The sequence below is a fragment of the Coturnix japonica genome, chromosome 17, assembly GCF_054131305.1.
Source record: "Coturnix japonica strain WE chromosome 17, WE-NBRP24, whole genome shotgun sequence".
Classification (NCBI taxonomy): domain Eukaryota; kingdom Metazoa; phylum Chordata; class Aves; order Galliformes; family Phasianidae; genus Coturnix; species Coturnix japonica.
Window position 1 is genome coordinate 355,665 of NC_140679.1, and position 19,577 is coordinate 375,241.

The 19,577-nt window shown below is 52.0% G+C and overlaps 1 protein-coding gene across 3 annotated transcripts in view; it reads left to right on the forward strand.

Moving 5' to 3' along the window:
* Positions 1-19,577, forward strand: part of LOC146757968 (sarcoplasmic/endoplasmic reticulum calcium ATPase 1-like) — an 85,424-nt gene that overhangs the window by 25,828 nt on the left and 40,019 nt on the right. The window contains exons 1-6 of one of the 3 annotated variants that reach the window (XM_085517959.1): positions 1,117-1,253; positions 10,661-10,827; positions 14,482-14,570; positions 15,757-15,859; positions 17,239-17,259; positions 19,405-19,515. In XM_085517959.1, the coding sequence (XP_085374085.1) occupies positions 1,118-1,253; positions 10,661-10,827; positions 14,482-14,570; positions 15,757-15,859; positions 17,239-17,259; positions 19,405-19,515 (627 nt within the window). In that variant the 5' untranslated portion in view covers position 1,117. Of the gene's footprint in view, positions 1-1,116; positions 1,254-10,660; positions 10,828-14,481; positions 14,571-15,756; positions 15,860-17,238; positions 17,260-18,506; positions 18,528-19,404; positions 19,516-19,577 lie in introns of those variants that run through there. The other 2 variants (XM_085517960.1, XM_085517961.1) reach the window with 2 other exon arrangements.

A 19,577-nucleotide genomic window follows, 5' to 3' on the forward strand; every position in this document is an offset into this window, starting at 1 on the left:
CTATGGGGTCTTACGAGATCCTATCAGGGACCTATGGGGTCCTATGTGGGTCCTATGAGGTCCTATGGGATCTTATGGGGGTCTTAGGGGGGCTTATGGGATCCTATGGGGTCCTATGGGGCCCTATGGGGTCCTATGGGGTCTTATGAGGTCCTAAGGGGGACCTATGGGGTCCTATGGGGGTCCTATGGTCTCTAATGGAGTCCTATGGGGTCCTATGGCATCTTATGGGGTCCTATGTGGTCCTATGGCATCCTATGGGGTCTTATGAGATCTTACCAGGGACCTATGGGGCCCTATGGGGTCCTATGGTGTCTTATGAGGTCCTATGGGTGTCTTAGAGGGGTCTTATGGGGGTCTTAGGGCATCTAATAGGATCCTATTGGATCCTATGGAGTCCTATGGGGTCCTATGGGGTTCTATGGGTTCCTATTGGGGTGTTAGAGGTGTCCGAGTTCGGGGAGCAGCTCTCCAAAGTCATCTCCCTCATCTGCGTGGCCGTGTGGCTCATTAACATCGGACACTTTAACGACCCCGTACACGGAGGCTCCTGGATCCGAGGGGCCATTTACTACTTTAAAATAGCTGTGGCTCTGGCTGTGGCTGCTATACCTGAAGGTGGGTCCTATGGGGTGTTAGAGGGGGCTTATGGGGTCCTATGGGGTCTTAGAGGGGTCTTAGGGGGGCTTATGGGGCTCTATGGGGGTCCTATGGGGTCTTACGAGGTCCTATGGGGTCCTATGCGGCCCTATGGCATCCTATGGGGTCTTATGAGATCCTATCAGGGACCTATGGGGTCGTATGAGGTGGTATGGGGTCCTATGGCATCTTATGGGGGTCCTATGGCATCCTATGGGGTCTTACGAGATCCTATCAGGGACCTATGGGGTCTTATGAGATCCTATCAGGGACCTATGGGGTCCTATGGGGTCCTATGGCATCTTATGGGGGTCCTATGGGGCCCTATGGGGTCCTATGGTGTCTTATGAGGTCCTATGGGGGTCTTAGAGGGGTCTTACGGGGGTCTTAGGGCATCTAATAGGATCCTATTGGATCCTATGGAGTCCTATGGGGTCCTATGGGATTCTATGGGGTCCTATGGGATCCTATGGGTCCTATGGGGTCCTGTGTGGCCGTGTGGCTCATTAACATCGGGCACTTTAACGACCCCGTACACGGAGGGTCCTGGATACGGGGGGCCATATATTACTTTAAGATCGCTGTGGCCCTGGCTGTGGCTGCTATACCTGAAGGTGGGTCCTGTGGGGTTCTATGGGGTCCTATGGGGGTCCTATGGCATCTTATGGGGGTCTTATGGGGTCCTATGGGGTCCTATGGGGTTCTATGGGGTCTTAGAGGGGTCTTAGGGGGGCTTATGTGGTCCTATGGGGTCCTATGGGGTCCTATGGCATCTTATGGGGGTCCTATGGGGTCTTACGAGATCCTATCAGGGACCTATGGGGTCCTATGGGGTTCCTATGGGGTTCTATGGGTTCTATGGGGTCTTACGAGATCATATCAGGGACCTATGGGGTCTTATGAGGTCCTATGGGGGGTCTTACAGGGGTCTAATGGGGTCCTATGTGGGTCCTATGAGGTCCTATGGGGGTCTAATGTGGTCCTATGGTGTCTTATGAGGTCCTATGGGGGTCTAACAGGGGTCTAATGGGGTCCTATGTGGTCTTATGGGGACCTATGTGGGTCCTATGAGGTCCTATGGGGGTCTTAGAGGGTCTTAGGGGGCCTTATGGGGCTCTATGGGGTCCTACGTGGCCGTGTGGCTCATTAACATCGGCCACTTTAACGACCCCGTACACGGAGGGTCCTGGATACGGGGGGCCATATATTACTTTAAGATCGCTGTGGCTCTGGCTGTGGCTGCTATACCTGAAGGTGGGTCCTATGGGGTCCTATGGCATCTTATGGGGGTCCTATGGGGCCCTATGGGGTCCTATGGGGTGTTATGGGGCCCTATGGGGTCCTATGGGGTCGTATGAGATCCTATCATGGTCCTATGGGGTCTTATGAGGTCCTATGGGGGTCCTATGGGGTCCTATGTGGGTCCTATGGGGTCTTATGGGGGTATTAGGGGGGCTTATGGGATCCTATGGGGCCCTATGGGGTCCTATGGGGTCTTATGAGATCCTATCAGGGACCTATGGGGGGGTCTAATGTGGTCCTATGGTGTCTTATGAGGTCCTATGGGGTCCTATGTGGGTCCTATGGGGTCTTATGGAGGTGTTAGGGGGGCTTATGGGATCCTATGGGGTCCTATGGGGCCCTATGGGGTCCTATGGCATCTTATGGGGTCCTATGGGGTCCTATGGGGTTCTATGGTGTCCTATGGGGGTCTTACAGGGGTCTAATAGGGTCCTATGTGGGTCCTATGAGGTCCTATGGGGGTCTAATGTGGTCCTATGGTGTCTTATGAGGTCCTATGGGGGTCTAACAGGGGTCTAATGGGGTCCTATGTGGTCTTATGGGGACCTATGTGGGTCCTATGAGGTCCTATGGGGGTCTTAGAGGGTCTTAGGGGGCCTTATGGGGCTCTATGGGGTCCTACGTGGCCGTGTGGCTCATTAACATCGGCCACTTTAACGACCCCGTACACGGAGGGTCCTGGATACGGGGGGCCATATATTACTTTAAGATCGCTGTGGCTCTGGCTGTGGCTGCTATACCTGAAGGTGGGTCCTATGGGGACTAATGGGGTCCTATGGGGTCTTATGAGGTCCTAAGGGGGTCCTATGGGGTCCTATGGGGGTCCTATGGGGTCTTACGAGATCCTATCAGGGACCTATGGGGTCCTATGGGGTTCCTATGGGGTCCTATGGGGTCTTATGGGGGTCTTAGGGGGGCTTATGGGATCCTATGGGGTCCTATGGGGCCCTATGGGGTCCTATGGGGTCTTATGAGGTCCTAAGGGGGTCCTATGGGGTCCTATGGGGGTCCTATGGTCTCTAATGGAGTCCTATGGGGTCCTATGGCATCTTATGGGGTCCTATGTGGTCCTATGGCATCCTATGGGGTCTTATGAGATCTTACCAGGGACCTATGGGGCCCTATGGGGTCCTATGGTGTCTTATGAGGTCCTATGGGGGTCTTAGAGGGGTCTTACAGGGGTCTTAGGGCATCTAATAGGATCCTATGGAGTCCTATGGGGTCCTATGGAGTTCTATGGGGTCCTATGGGGTCCTATGGGTCCTATGGGGTCGTACGTGGCCGTGTGGCTCATTAACATCGGGCACTTTAACGACCCCGTACACGGAGGGTCCTGGATCCGGGGGGCCATATATTACTTTAAGATCGCTGTGGCTCTGGCTGTGGCTGCTATACCCGAAGGTAGGGGACTTATGGTGTCCCATAGGGTTCTATGGGTCCTATGGCATCTTATGGGGGTCTTATGGGGCCCTATGGGGTCCTATGGGGTCTTATGAGATCCTAAGGGGGTCCTATGGAGTCCTATGGGGGTCCTATGGTGCCCTATGGGGTCCTATGGGGTCTTATGAGGTCTTATGGGGTCTTATGAGGTCCTATGGGGTTCTATGGGGTCCTATGGCATCTTATGGGGGTCCTATGGGGCCCTATGGGGTCCTATGGGGTCGTATGAGATCCTATCAGGGTCCTATGGGGCCCTACGGGGTCTTATGAGATCCTATCAGGGACCTATGGGGTCTTATGGGGTCCTATGTGGGTCCTATGGGGTCTTAGAGGGGTCCTAGGGGGTCTTATGGGGTCCTATGGGGTCCTATGGCATCTTATGGGGGTCCTATGGGGCCCTATGGGGTCCTATGGTGTCTTATGAGGTCCTATGGGGGTCTTAGAGGGGTCTTACGGGGGTCTTAGGGCATCTAATAGGATCCTATGGAGTCCTATGGGGTCCTATGGGGTTCCTATGAGGTCCTATGGGGTTCCTATGGGATTCTATGGGGTCCTAAGGAGTTCTATGGGGTCCTATGGGGTCCTATGGGGTCCTATGGGATCCTATGGGTCCTATGGGGTCCTACGTGGCCGTGTGGCTCATTAACATCAGCCACTTTAACGACCCCGTACACGGAGGGTCCTGGATACGGGGGGCTATATACTACTTTAAAATAGCTGTGGCCCTGGCTGTGGCTGCTATACCCGAAGGTGGGTCCTATGGGGTTCTATGGGGTCCTATGGGGGTCCTATGGCATCTTATGGGGGTCTTATGGGGTCCTATGGGGTTCTATGGGGTCTTAGAGGGGTCTTAGGGGGGCTTATGGGGTCCTATGGGGTCCTATGTGGGTCCTATGGGGTCTTATGAGTTCCTAAGGGGGTCCTATGGGGTCCTAGGGGGCCCTATGGGGTCCTATGGGGGTCCTATGTGGTCTTATGGGGGTCTTAGAGGGGTCTTATGGGGGTCTTAGGGCATCTAATAGGATCCTATTGGATCCTATGGAGTCCTAGGGGGTCCTATGGGGTTCCTATGGGGTATTATGGGGTCCTATGGGGGTCTTATGGCATCTTATGGGGGTCTTATGGGGTCCTATGGGGTCCTATGGGGTTCTATGGGGTCTTAGAGGGGTCTTAGGAGGGCTTATGTGGTCCTATGTGGTCCTATGGGGTCCTATGGCATCTTATAGCAGCCCTATGGGGTCCTACGGGGTCTTAGAAGGATCCTACCAGGGACCTATGGGGTCCTATGGCATCCTATGGGGTCTTATGAGATCCTATCAGGGTCCTATGGGGGTGTAATGTGGTCGTATGGGGTCTTATGGGCTCCTATGTGGGTCCTATGGGGACCTATGTGGGTCCTATGAGGTCCTATGGGGGGTCTTACAGGGGCCTTATGGGGTTCTATGGGGGTGTTATGAGGTCCTATGGGGTCCTATGAGGTCTTATGGCATCTTATGGGGGTCCTATGGGGGTCTTACAGGGGTCTAATGGGGTCCTATGGGGACCTATGTGGGTCCTATGGGGTCTTATGAGGTCCTAAGGGGGTCCTATGGGGTCCTATGGGGGTCCTATGGGGTCTTACGAGATCCTATCAGGGACCTATGGGGTCCTATGTGGGTCCTATGAGGTCCTATGGGGTCTTATGGGGGTCTTAGGGGGTCTTACAGGGGTCTTATGGGGTCCTATGGGGACCTGTGTGGGTCGTATGAGGCCCTATGGGGTCTTACAGGGGTCTTTTGGGGTCCTATGGGGGTCTGATGTGGTCCTATGGGGGTCTTATGAGGTCTTATGGGGTCTTAGAGGGGTCCTATGGGGGTCTTAGAGGGGTCTTAGGGGGGCTTATGGGGTACTATGGGGCCCTATGGGGTCCTATGGGGTCGTATGAGGTCCTAAGGGGGTCCTATGGGGTCCTATGGGGTCCTAAGGGGGTCCTATGGGGTCTTATGAGGTCCTATGGGGTCTTAGAGGGGTCTTAGGGGGGCTTACGAGGTCCTATGGGGTCCTATGGGGTCCTATGGCATCTTATGGGGGTCTTATGGGGTCCTATGAGGTCCTATGGGGTTCTATGGGGTCTTAGAGGGGTCCTATGGGGTCCTATGGTGTCCTATGGGCTCTAATGGGGTCCTATGGGGTCTTATGGGGTCCTATGGGGTCCTATGGGCTCTAATGGGGTCCTATGGGGTCCTATGGAGCTCTATGGGGTCCTATGGGATCCTATGGGGGTCCTATGGCATCCTATGGGGTCTTATGAGATCGTATCAGGGACCTATGGGGTCCTATGGGGTCCTATGGCATCTTATGGGGGTCCTATGGGGCCCTATGGGGTCCTATGGTGTCTTATGAGGTCCTATGGGGTCCTATGGGGGTCTTAGAGAGGTCTTAGTGCACCTAATAGGGTCTTATGAGGTCCTAAGGGGGTCCTATGGGGTCCTATGGGGTCCTATGGGGTCTTACGAGATCCTATCAGGGACCTATGGGGTCCTATGTGGGTCCTATGAGGTCCTATGGGGTCTTATAGGGGTCTTAGGGGGGCTTATGGGATCCTATGGGGTCCTATGGGGCCCTATGGGGTCCTATGGGGTCTTATGAGGTCCTAAGGGGGTCCTATGGGGTCCTATGGGGCCCTATGGAGTCTTACGAGATCCTATCAGGGACCTATGGGGTCCTATGTGGGTCCTATGAAGTCCTATGGGGTCCTATGGGGTCCTATGGGTCCTATGGGGTCCTGTGTGGCCGTGTAGCTCATTAACATCGGCCACTTTAACGACCCCGTACACGGAGGGTCCTGGATCCGGGGGGCCATATATTACTTTAAGATCGCTGTGGCTCTGGCTGTGGCTGCTATACCTGAAGGTGGGTCCTATGGGGTGTTAGAGGGGGCTTATGGGGTCCTATGGGGTCCTATGGCATCTTATGGGGGTCTTATGGGGTCCTATGGGGTCCTATGGGGTTCTATGGGGTCTTAGAGGGGTCTTAGGGGGGCTTATGTGGTCCTATGGGGTCCTATGGGGTCCTATGGCATCTTATGGGGGTCCTATGGGGTCTTACGAGATCCTATCAGGGACCTATGGGGTACTATGGGGTTCCTATGGGGTCCTATGGGGTCTTATGAGGTCCTATCAGGGACCTATGGGGCCCTATGGCATCTTATGGGGGTCCTATGGGGTCTTAGAGGGGTCTTATGGGGTCCTATGGGGTCCTATGGTGTCTTATGAGGTCTTATGGGGTCCTATGAGGTCCTATGGGGTTCTATGGGGTCCTATGGCATCTTATGGGTGTCCTATGGGGCCCTATGGGGTCCTATGGGGTCTTATGAGATCCTAAGGGGGTCCTATGGAGTCCTATGGGGGTCCTATGGTGCCCTATGGGGTCCTATGGGGTCTTATGAGGTCTTATGGGGTCTTATGAGGTCCTATGGGGTTCTATGGGGTCCTATGGCATCTTATGGGGGTCCTATGGGGCCCTATGGGGTCGTATGGGGTCGTATGAGATCCTATCAGGGTCCTATGGGGCCCTACGGGGTCTTATGAGATCCTATCAGGGACCTATGGGGTCTTATGGGGTCCTATGTGGGTCCTATGGGGTCTTAGAGGGGTCCTAGGGGGTCTTATGGGGTCCTATGGGGTCCTATGGCATCTTATGGGGGTCCTATGGGGCCCTATGGGGTCCTATGGGGTCTTATGAGGTCCTATGGGGTCCTATGGGGGTCTTAGAGAGGTCTTAGTGCACCTAATAGGGTCTTATGGGGTCCTATGGGGGTCCTATGGGGTCCTATGGGGTCTTACGAGATCCTATCAGGGACCTATGGGGTCCTATGTGGGTCCTATGAGGTCCTATGGGGTCTTATGGGGGTCTTATGGGGGCTTACAGGGGTCTTATGGGGTCCTATGGGGACCTATGTGGGTCCTATGGGGTCTTATGAGGTCCTAAGGGGGTCCTATGGGGTCCTATGGGGCCCTATGGAGTCTTACGAGATCCTATCAGGGACCTATGGGGTCCTATGTGGGTCCTATGAAGTCCTATGGGGTCCTATGGGGTCCTATGGGTCCTATGGGGTCCTACGTGGCCGTGTGGCTCATTAACATCGGCCACTTTAACGACCCCGTACACGGAGGGTCCTGGATCCGAGGGGCCATATATTACTTTAAGATCGCTGTGGCTCTGGCTGTGGCTGCTATACCCGAAGGTGGGTCCTATGGGGTCTTAGAGGGGGCTTATGGGGTCCTATGGGGTCTTAGAGGGGTCTTAGGGGGGCTTATGAGGTCCTATGGGGCTCTATGGGGTCCTATGGCATCTTATGGGGGTCTTATGGGGTCTTATGGGGCCCTATGGGGTCCTATGGGGTCTTATGAGGTCCTATGGGGTCTTATGGGGGTGTTAGGGGGGCTTATGGGATCCTATGGGGTCCTATGGGGTCCTATGGGGTCTTATGAGGTCCTATGGGGTCCTATGGGGCTCTATTGGGCTCTATGGGGTTCTATGGGGGTCCTATGGCATCTTATGGGGGTCCTATGGGGTCCTATGAGGTCCTATGGGGTCCTATGGCATCTTATGGGGGTCCTATGGGGCCCTATGGGGTCCTATGGGGTCGTATGAGATCCTATCAGGGTCCTGTGGGGCCCTACGGGGTCTTATGAGATCCTATCAGGGACCTATAGGGTCTTATGGGGTCCTATGTGGGTCCTATGGGGTCTTAGAGGGGTCCTATGGGGTCTTATGGGGTCCTATGGGGTCCTATGGCATCTTATGGGGGTCCTATGGGGCCCTATGGGGTCCTATGGTGTCTTATGAGGTCCTATGGGGGTCTTAGAGGGGTCTTACGGGGGTCTTAGGGCATCTAATAGGGTCTTATGGGGTCCTATGGGGGTCCTATGGGGTCCTATGGGGCCCTATGGGGTCTTACGAGATCCTATCAGGGACCTATGGGGTCCTATGTGGGTCCTATGAGGTCCTATGGGGTCTTATGGGGGTCCTATGGGGTCTTACAGGGGTCTTATGGGGTCCTATGGGGACCTGTGTGGGTCCTATGAGGCCCTATGGGGTCTTACAGGGGTCTTTTGGGGTCCTATGGGGGTCTGATGTGGTCCTATGGGGGTCTTATGAGGTCTTATGGGGTCTTAGAGGGGTCCTATGGGGGTCTTAGAGGGGTCTTAAGGGGGCTTATGGGGTCCTAAGGGGGTCCTATGGGGTCCTATGGGGTCCTAAGGGGGTCCTATGGGGTCTTATGAGGTCCTATGGGGTCTTAGAGGGGTCTTAGGGGGGCTTACGAGGTCCTATGGGGTCCTATGGGGTCCTATGGCATCTTATGGGGGTCTTATGGGGTCCTATGAGGTCCTATGGGGTTCTATGGGGTCTTAGAGGGGTCCTATGGGGTCCTATGGGCTCTAATGGGGTCCTATGGGGTCCTATGGAGCTCTATGGGGTCCTATGGGATCCTATGGGGGTCCTATGGCATCCTATGGGGTCTTATGAGATCCTATCAGGGACCTATGGGGTCCTATGGGGTCCTATGGCATCTTATGGGGGTCCTATGGGGCCCTATGGGGTCCTATGGGGGTCTTAGAGACGTCTTAGTGCACCTAATAGGGTCTTATGGGGTCCTAAGGGGGTCCTATGGGATCCTATGGGGTCCTATGCGGTCTAATGGTGTTTATGGGATCCTATGGGGTCATATGGTGTTAATGGGATCCTATGGGATCCTATGGGGTCTTATGGTGTTTATGGGGTCCCTTATGGTGTCTAATGGTGTTTATGGGATCCTATGGGGTCTAATGGAATCCTATGGGGTCCTATGGGGTCTAGTGGTGTTAATGGGATCCTATAGGATCCTATGGGGTCTTATGGTGTTTATGGGGTCCTATGGCGTCTAATGGGGTTTATGGGATTCTGTGAGGTTTCATGGGATCCTATGGGATCCTATGGGATCCTATGGGGTCTAGTGGTGTTTATGGGATCCTATGGGGTCATATGGTGTTAATGGGATCCTATGGGATCCTATGGGGTCTAATGGGATCCTATGGGATCCTATGGGATCCTATGGGGTCTAATGGGATCCTATGGGATCCTATGGGGTCTTGTGGTGTTTATGGGGTCCTATGGCGTCTAATGGGGTTTATGAGATTCTGTGAGGTTTATGGGATCCTATAGGATCCTATGGGATCCTATGGGGTCTAGTGGTGTTTATGGGATCCTATGGGGTCATATGGTGTTAATGGGATCCTATGGGGTCTTATGGTGTTTATGGGGTCCCTTATGGTGTCTAATGGTGTTAATGGGATCCTATGGGGTCCTATGGCGTCTAATGGGGTTTATGGGATTCTGTGACGTTTCATGGGATCCTATGGGGTCATATGGGGTCATATGGTGTTAATGGGATCCTATGGGATCCTATGGGGTCTAATGGAATCCTATGGGGTCCTATGGCGTCTAATGGGGTTTATGGGATTCTGCGAGGTTTCATGGGATCCTATGGGGTCCTATGGGGTCCTATGGGGTCTAGTGGTGTTTATGGGATCCTATGGGATCCTATGGGGTCTTATGGTGTTAATGAGATCCTATGGGATCCTATGGGGTCCTATGGCGTCTAATGGGCTTTATTGGATTCTGTGAGGTTTCATGGGATCCTATGGGGTCCTATGGGGTCTAGTGGTGTTAATGGGATCCTATGGGGTCATATGGTGTTAATGGGATCCTATGGGGTCCTATGGGGTCTTATGGTGTTTATGGGGTCCTATGGCATCTAATGGGGTTTATGGGATTCTGCGAGGTTTCATGGGATCCTATGGGGTCCTATGGGGTCCTATGGGGTCCTATGGGGTCTAGTGGTGTTAATGGGATCCTATGGGATCCTATGGGGTCCTATGGCATCTAATGGGGTTTATGTGATTCTCTGAGGTTTCATGGGATCCTATGGGGTCTTATAGTGTTAATGGGATCCTATGGGATCCTATGGGGTCTTATGGGGTCCTATGGGATCCTATGGGGTCCTATGGGGTCTTATGGTGTTAATGGGATCCTATGGGATCCTATGGGGTCCTATGGGGTCTAGTGGTGTTAATGGGATCCTATGGGATCCTATGGGGTCCTATGGGGTCTAGAGGTGTTAATGGGATCCTATGGGGTCCTATGGCATCTAATGGGGTTTATGAGATTCTGCGAGGTTTCATGGGTTCCTATGGGTTCCTATGGGTTCCTATGGTTTCCTATGGGGTCCCTTATGGGGTTTCTGGTTTCCCTATAGGTCTCCCCGCCGTCATCACCACGTGTCTGGCTTTGGGGACGCGGCGGATGGCCAAGAAAAACGCCATCGTGCGCAGCCTGCCCTCGGTCGAGACCCTGGGCTGCACCTCCGTCATCTGCTCCGACAAGACCGGCACCCTCACCACCAACCAGATGTCTGTCTGCAAGGTCTGCCCCATAGCTGCCCCATAGCTGCCCCATAGAGACCCTATCATGACCCTATAGAGACAAGACCCTATAAAGACCCCATTGAGATCCATTGAGTCCCATCTGCTCCGACAAGACCGGCACCCTCACCACCAACCAGATGTCTGTCTGCAAGGTCTGCCCCATAGCTGCCCCATAGAGACCCTATCATGACCCTATAGAGACAAAACCCTATAAAGACCCCATTGAGATCCATTGAGTCCCATTGAGATCCATTGAGTCCCATTGAGTCCCATTGAGTCCCATTGAGTCCCATTGAGTCCCATTGAGTCCCATTGAGTTCCATTGAGTCCCATTGAGTCCCATTGAGTTCCATTGAGTTCCATTGAGTTCCATTGAGTCCCATTGAGTCCCATTGAGTCCCATTGAATCCCATCTGCTCCGACAAGACCGGCACCCTCACCACCAACCAGATGTCTGTCTGCAAGGTCTGCCCCATAGCTGCCCCATAGAGACCCTATAATGACCCTATAAGAACTCATTGAGTCCCATTGAGTCCCATTGTGTCCCATTGAGTTCCATTGAGTCCCATCGAGATGCATAGGGACCCCTTAGAGACTAGAGACCCCATAGCTGCCCCATAGCTGTCCCATAGCTGCCCCATAGAGATCCTATAATGACCCTATAATGGCCCCATAGAGACCCATTGAGTTCCATTAAGTTCCATTGAGTCCCATTGAGTCCCATTGAATCCCATCTGCTCCGACAAGACCGGCACCCTCACCACCAACCAGATGTCTGTCTGCAAGGTCTGCCCCATAGCTGCCCCATAGCTGCCCCATAGAGACCCTATAATGACCCTATAAGAACTCATTGAGTCCCATTGAGTTCCATTGAGTCCCATTGAGTCCCATTGAGTCCCATTGAGTCCCATTGAGATCCATTGAGTCCCATTGAGTCCCATTGAGTTCCATTGAGTCCCATTGAGTCCCATTGAGTCCCATTGAGATCCATTGAGTCCCATTGAGTCCCATTGAGTTCCATTGAGTCCCATTGAGTCCCATTGAGTTCCATTGAGTCCCATTGAATCCCATCTGCTCCGACAAGACCAGCACCCTCACCACCAACCAGATGTCCGTCTGCAAGGTCTGCCCCATAGCTGCCCCATAGCTGCCCCATAGAGACCCTATAATGACCCTATAAGAACTCATTGAGTCCCATTGAGTTCCATTGAGTCCCATTGAGTCCCATTGAGTCCCATTGAGTCCCATTGAGATCCATTGAGTCCCATTGAGTCCCATTGAGTCCCATTGAGTCCCATTGAGTCCCATTGAGTCCCATTGAGATCCATTGAGTCCCATTGAGTCCCATTGAGTTCCATTGAGTCCCATTGAGTCCCATTGAGTTCCATTGAGTCCCATTGAATCCCATCTGCTCCGACAAGACCGGCACCCTCACCACCAACCAGATGTCCGTCTGCAAGGTCTGCCCCATAGCTGCCCCATAGCTGCCCCATAGAGACCCTATCATGACCCTATAATGACCCTATAGGGACAAGACCCTACAAAGACCCCATTGAGATCCATTGAGTCCCATTGAGACCTATTGAGTCCCATTGAGTTCCATTGAGACGCATAGGGACCCCTTAGAGACTAGAGACCCCATAGCTGCCCCATAGCTGCCCCATAGAGACCCTATAATGACCCTATAAGAACTCATTGAGTCCCATTGAGTTCCATTGAGTCCCATTGAGTCCCATTGAGTTCCATTGAGTCCCATTGAGTTCCATTGAGTCCCATTGAGTCCCATTGAGTCCCATTGAGTTCCATTGAATCCCATTGAGATCCATTGAGTCCCATTGAGATCCATTGAGTCCCATTGAGTCCCATTGAGTTCCATTGAGATCCATTGAGTCCCATTGAGATCCATTGAGTCCCATTGAGTCCCATTGAGTTCCATAGGGTTCCATTGCGTCCCATTGAGTCCCATTGAGTCCCATTGAGTCCCATTGAGTTCCATTGAGTCCCATTGAGATCCATTGAGTCCCATTGAGATCCATTGAGTCCCATTGAGTCCCATTGAGTCCCATTGAGTTCCATTGAGTCCCATTGAGATCCATTGAGTCCCATTGAGATCCATTGAGTCCCATTGAGTCCCATTGAGTTCCATTGAGTCCCATTGAGATCCATTGAGTTCCATTGAGTTCCATTGAGTCCCATTGAGTCCCATTGAGTCCCATTGAGTCCCATTGAGTCCCATTGAGATCCATTGAGTCCCATTGAGTCCCATTGAGTCCCATTGAGTTCCATTGAGTCCCATTGAGTTCCATTGAGTCCCATTGAGTCCCATTGAGTCCCATTGAGTTCCATTGAATCCCATTGAGATCCATTGAGTCCCATTGAGATCCATTGAGTCCCATTGAGTCCCATTGAGTTCCATTGAGATCCATTGAGTCCCATTGAGATCCATTGAGTCCCATTGAGTCCCATTGAGTTCCATAGGGTTCCATTGCGTCCCATTGAGTCCCATTGAGTCCCATTGAGTCCCATTGAGTTCCATTGAGTCCCATTGAGATCCATTGAGTCCCATTGAGATCCATTGAGTCCCATTGAGTCCCATTGAGTTCCATTGAGTCCCATTGAGATCCATTGAGTTCCATTGAGTTCCATTGAGTCCCATTGAGTCCCATTGAGTCCCATTGAGTCCCATTGAGTCCCATTGAGATCCATTGAGTCCCATTGAGTCCCATTGAGTTCCATTGAGTCCCATTGAGTCCCATTGAGTCCCATTGAGTTCCATTGAGATCCATTGAGTCCCATTGAGTCCCATTGAGTTCCATTGAGTCCCATTGAGATCCATTGAGTTCCATTGAGTTCCATTGAGTCCCATTGAGTCCCATTGAGTCCCATTGAGTCCCATTGAGTCCCATTGAGATCCATTGAGTCCCATTGAGTCCCATTGAGTCCCATTGAGTTCCATTGAGTCCCATTGAGTTCCATTGAGTCCCATTGAGTCCCATTGAGTCCCATTGAGTTCCATTGAATCCCATTGAGATCCATTGAGTCCCATTGAGATCCATTGAGTCCCATTGAGTCCCATTGAGTTCCATTGAGATCCATTGAGTCCCATTGAGATCCATTGAGTCCCATTGAGTCCCATTGAGTTCCATAGGGTTCCATTGCGTCCCATTGAGTCCCATTGAGTCCCATTGAGTCCCATTGAGTTCCATTGAGTCCCATTGAGATCCATTGAGTCCCATTGAGATCCATTGAGTCCCATTGAGTCCCATTGAGTTCCATTGAGTCCCATTGAGATCCATTGAGTTCCATTGAGTTCCATTGAGTCCCATTGAGTCCCATTGAGTCCCATTGAGTCCCATTGAGTCCCATTGAGATCCATTGAGTCCCATTGAGTCCCATTGAGTTCCATTGAGTCCCATTGAGTCCCATTGAGTCCCATTGAGTTCCATTGAGATCCATTGAGTCCCATTGAGTTCCCCAATCCTTCCCTCCCCATTGACCTTTGTAACCTTTGACCCCATGACCCTTGACCCCAATGACCTCTGACCCCCCAGTGACCTCTGACCCCCAATGACCTCTGACCCCAATGACCTCTGACCCCCAATGACCTCTGACCCCGCTGACCTTTGCCCTTTGCCCCCCCCCCCCCCCATAGATGTTCATAGTGGACAAGGTGGAGGGCGACGTGTGCAGCCTCAATGAGTTCTCCATCACCGGATCCACATACGCACCCGAGGGCGACGTGTGAGTATGCTAATGAGCATGCTAATGAGTATGCCAATGAGTATGCTAATGAGTATGCTAATGAGTATGCTGATGAGGGGGCTCATCAATATGCTAATTAACCCGATGTGTTAATTAACATAGACCCGTTAGGGCCTAGATAACCCCATAGGCCACCTAATTCGAGGGCGACGTGTGAGCATGCTAATGAGTATGCTAATGAGTATGCTAATGAGTATGCTAATGAGTATGCTAATTAGGGGCTAGTGAATGTGCTAATTAACCCGCTATGTTAATTAACGTAGACCCATTATGGCCTCGTTAACCCCATAGGCCCCCTAATTCAATTGCGACGTGTGAGTATGCTAATGAGTATGCTAATGAGGGGGCTCGTCAATATGCTAATTAACTCGATGTGTTAATTAACATAGACCCGTTAGGGCCTCAATAACCCCATAGGCCCCCTAATTCGAGGGTGACGTGTGAGTATGCTAATGAGTATGCTAATGAGTATGCTAATGAGTATGCTAATGAGTATTCTAATTAGGGGCTAGTCAGCATGCTGATTAACCCGATAATTAACATAGACCTCATTTGGGCCCCGATAACCCCATAGGCCCCCTTCTTTGAGGGTGACGTGTGAGTATGCTAATGAATATGCTAATGAGTATGCTAATGAGCATGCTAATGAGTATGCTAATTAGGGGCTAGTGAATGTGCTAATTAACCCGCTATGTTAATTAACGTAGACCCATTATGGCCTCGTTAACCCCATAGGCCCCCTAATTCAAGTGCGACGTGTGAGTATGCTAATGAGTATGCTAATGAGCATGCTAATGAGTATGCTAATTAGGGGCTCGTCGATATGCTAATTAGCCAGACAATTAACTCATTAGGGCCTCGATAACCTCACAGGCCCCATAATTGGAGAGCGATGTTTGAGTATGCTAATGTGTTCGCTAATTAGTATGCTAATTAGTATGCTAATTGGGGGCTCATCAATATGCTAATTAACCCGACAATTAACATAGACCCATTATAGACCATAGAGGCTCATTAGGGCCTCGTTAACCCCATAGGCCCCATAATTTGAGGGCGACGTGTGAGTATGCTGATGTGTATGCTAACTAGTATGCTAATATGTGTGCTAATTAGTATGCTAATTAGTATGCTGATTAGTATGCTAATTAGTATGCTAATTCTACAGGCTGAAGCAGGAGAAGCACGTGAAGGCCGGGCAGTACGACGGGCTGGTGGAGCTGGCCACAATCTGTGCCCTGTGTAACGACTCGTCATTGGACTATAACGAGGTATGGACCCATAGCGACCCATAGAGACCCATAGAGACCCATAGAGACCCCATAGGGACCCCATAGGGACCCATAGAGACCCCATAGGGACCCCATAGGGACCCATAGAGACCCATAGGGACCCATAGCGACCCATAGAGACCCCATAGGGATCCATAGGGACCCATAGAGACCCCATAGGGACCCATAGAGACCCATAGGGACCCATAGAGACCCATAGCAACCCATAGGGACCCCATAGGGACCCATAGAGACCCCATAGAGACCCATAGAGACCCCATAGGGACCCATAGAGACCCATAGAGCCACAATCTGTGCCCTGTGTAATGACTCGTCATTGGATTATAATGAGGTATGGACCCATAGCGACCCATAGCGACCCATAGAGACCCATAGAGACCCATAGAGACCCATAGGGACCCATAGGGACCCATAGAGACCCCATAGAGACCCATAGAGACCCCATATAACCCCATAGGGACCCATAGGGACCCATAGAGACCCCATAGAGACCCATAGAGACCCCATAGGGACCCATAGAGACCCCATAGAGACCCTATAGAGACCCATAGAGACCCCATAGAGACCCATAGGGACCCATAGAGACCCATAGAGACCCCATAGAGACCCATAGAGACCCCATAGGGACCCATAGGGACCCATAGGGACCCATAGAGACCCCATAGAGACCCATAGAGACCCCATAGGGACCCATAGGGACCCATAGAGACCCATAGAGACCCCATAGGGACCCATAGGGACCCATAGAGACCCCATAGAGACCCATAGAGACCCATAGAGCCACAATCTGTGCCCTGTGTAACGACTCGTCATTGGACTATAACGAGGTATGGACCCATAGCGACCCATAGAGACCCATAGAGACCCATAGAGACCCATAGGGACCCATAGAGACCCATAGGGACACATAGAGACCCATAGGGACCCATAGAGCCACAATCTGTGCCCTGTGTAACGACTCGTCATTGGATTATAACGAGGTATGGACCCATAGCGACCCATAGAGACCCCATAGCGACCCCATAGGGACCCATAGGGACCCATAGGGACCCATAGAGACCCATAGAGACCCCATAGGGACCCATAGAGACCCATAGAGACCCCATAGGGACCCATAGAGACCCATAGAGACCCCATAGGGACACATAGACCCCATAGAGACCCATAGCGACCCCATAGGGAACCATAGAGACCCCATAGAAACCCATAGGGACCCATAGAGACCCCATAGGGACACATAGAGACCCCATAGGGACCCATAGCGACCCCATAGCGACCCCATAGGGACCCATAGAGATCCCATAGAGACCCATAGGGACCCATAGAGACCCCATAGAGACCCACTGTTTCCCCCATAGTCCAAAGGGATCTACGAGAAGGTGGGGGAGGCCACGGAGACGGCGCTGACCCCATATAACACCCCATAGTGCCCCATAGTGCCCCATTGACTCCCATGGACCCCATAGCGCCTCACTGACCCTATATAACACCCCTCTGACCCCATAGCACCCCATTGACCCCATAGTGCCCCATTGACTCCCATTGATTCCCATTGATTCCCATTGACTCCCATTGACTCCCATTGACTCCATTGACTCCCATTGACTCCCATTGACTCCCATTGACTCCCATTGACTCCATTGACTCCATTGACTCCATTGACTCCATTGACTCCCACTGACTCCCATTGACTCCATTGACTCCCATTGACTCCCATTGACTCCCATTGACTCCATTGACTCCCATTGACTCCATTGACTCCATTGACTCCCATTGACTCCCATTGACTCCCATTGACTCCCATTGACTCCCATTGACTCCATGGACTCCCATTGACTCCATTGACTCCCACTGACTCCCATTGACTCCATTGACTCCCATTGATTCCCATTGACTCCCATTGACTCCCATTGACTCCCATTGACTCCATTGACTTCCATTGACTCCCATTGACTCCCATTGACTCCCATTGACTCCATTGACTCCCATTGATTCCCATTGACTCCCATTGACTCCCATTGACTCCCATTGACTCCATTGACTCCATTGACTCCACTGACTCCCATTGAATCCCATTGACTCCACTGACTCCCATTGACTCCATTGACTCCCATTGACTCCCATTGACTCCCATTGACTCCCATTGACTCCCATTGACTCCATTGACTCCCATTGACTCCCATTGACTCCCATTGACTCCATTGACTCCCATTGACTCCATTGACTCCCATTGACTCCCATTGACTCCCATTGATTCCCATTGATTCCCATTGACTCCCATTGACTCCCATTGGCCCCCATTGACTCCCATTGACTCCATTGACTCCCATTGACTCCATTGACTCCCACTGACTCCATTGACTCCATTGACTCCCATTGACTCCATTGACTCCCATTGACTCCCATTGACTCCCATTGACTCCCATTGACTCCATTGACTCCCATTGACTCCCATTGACTCCATTGACTCCCATTGACTCCATTGACTCCCATTGACTCCATTGACTCCCATTGACTCCCATTGACTCCCATTGACTCCCATTGACTCCCATTGACTCCCATTGACCCCATAGCGCCCCACTGACCCCATATATCGCCCCACTGACCCCATATGTTTCCCCCATAGTCTAAAGGGATCTACGAGAAGGTGGGGGAGGCCACGGAGACGGCGCTGACCCCATATAACACCCCATAGTGCCCCATAGTGCCCCATTGACTCCATTGACTCCCATTGACTCCATTGACTCCCATTGACTCCATTGACTCCACTGACTCCCATTGACTCCATTGACTCCACTGACTCCCATTGACTCCCATTGACTCCCATTGACTCCCATTGACTCCCATTGACTCCCATTGACTCCATTGACTCTCATTGAGTCCCATTGACTCCATTGACTCCCATTGACTCCCATTGACTCCATGGACTCCCATTGACTCCATTGACTCCCATTGACTCCCATTGACTCCCATTGACTCCCATTGACTCCATTGACTCCCATTGACTCCCATTGACTCCATTGACTCCCATTGACTCCATTGACTCCCATTGACTCCCATTGACTCCCATTGACTCCATTGACTCCATTGACTCCCATTGACTCCCATTGACTCCCATTGACTCCCATTGACTCCCATTGAGTCCATTGACTCCCATTGAGTCCATTGACTCCCATTGACTCCCACTGACTCCACTGACTCCCATTGACACCCATTGACTCCCATTGACTCCCATTGACTCCATTGACTCCCATTGACTCCCATTGACGCCCATTGACTCCCATTGACTCCATTGACTCCCATTGACTCCCATTGAGATCCATTGACTCCCATTGACTCCCATTGACCCCATTGACTCCCATTGACTCCCATTGACTCCACTGACTCCCATTGACTCCCATTGACTCCCATTGACTCCCATTGACTCCCATTGACTCCATTGACTCCCATTGACTCCCATTGGCCCCATAGCGCCCCACTGACCCCATATGTTTCCCCTATAGTCTAAAGGGATCTATGAGAAGGTGGGGGAGGCCACGGAGACGGCGCTGACGTGTCTGGTGGAGAAGATGAACGTGTTCAACACCGACGTCCGCAACCTGTCCAAGGTGGAGAGAGCCAACGCCTGCAACTCTGTGAGTGCCCCATAGACCCTATATGGACCCTATATGGCCCTATGGACCCTATATGGACCCTA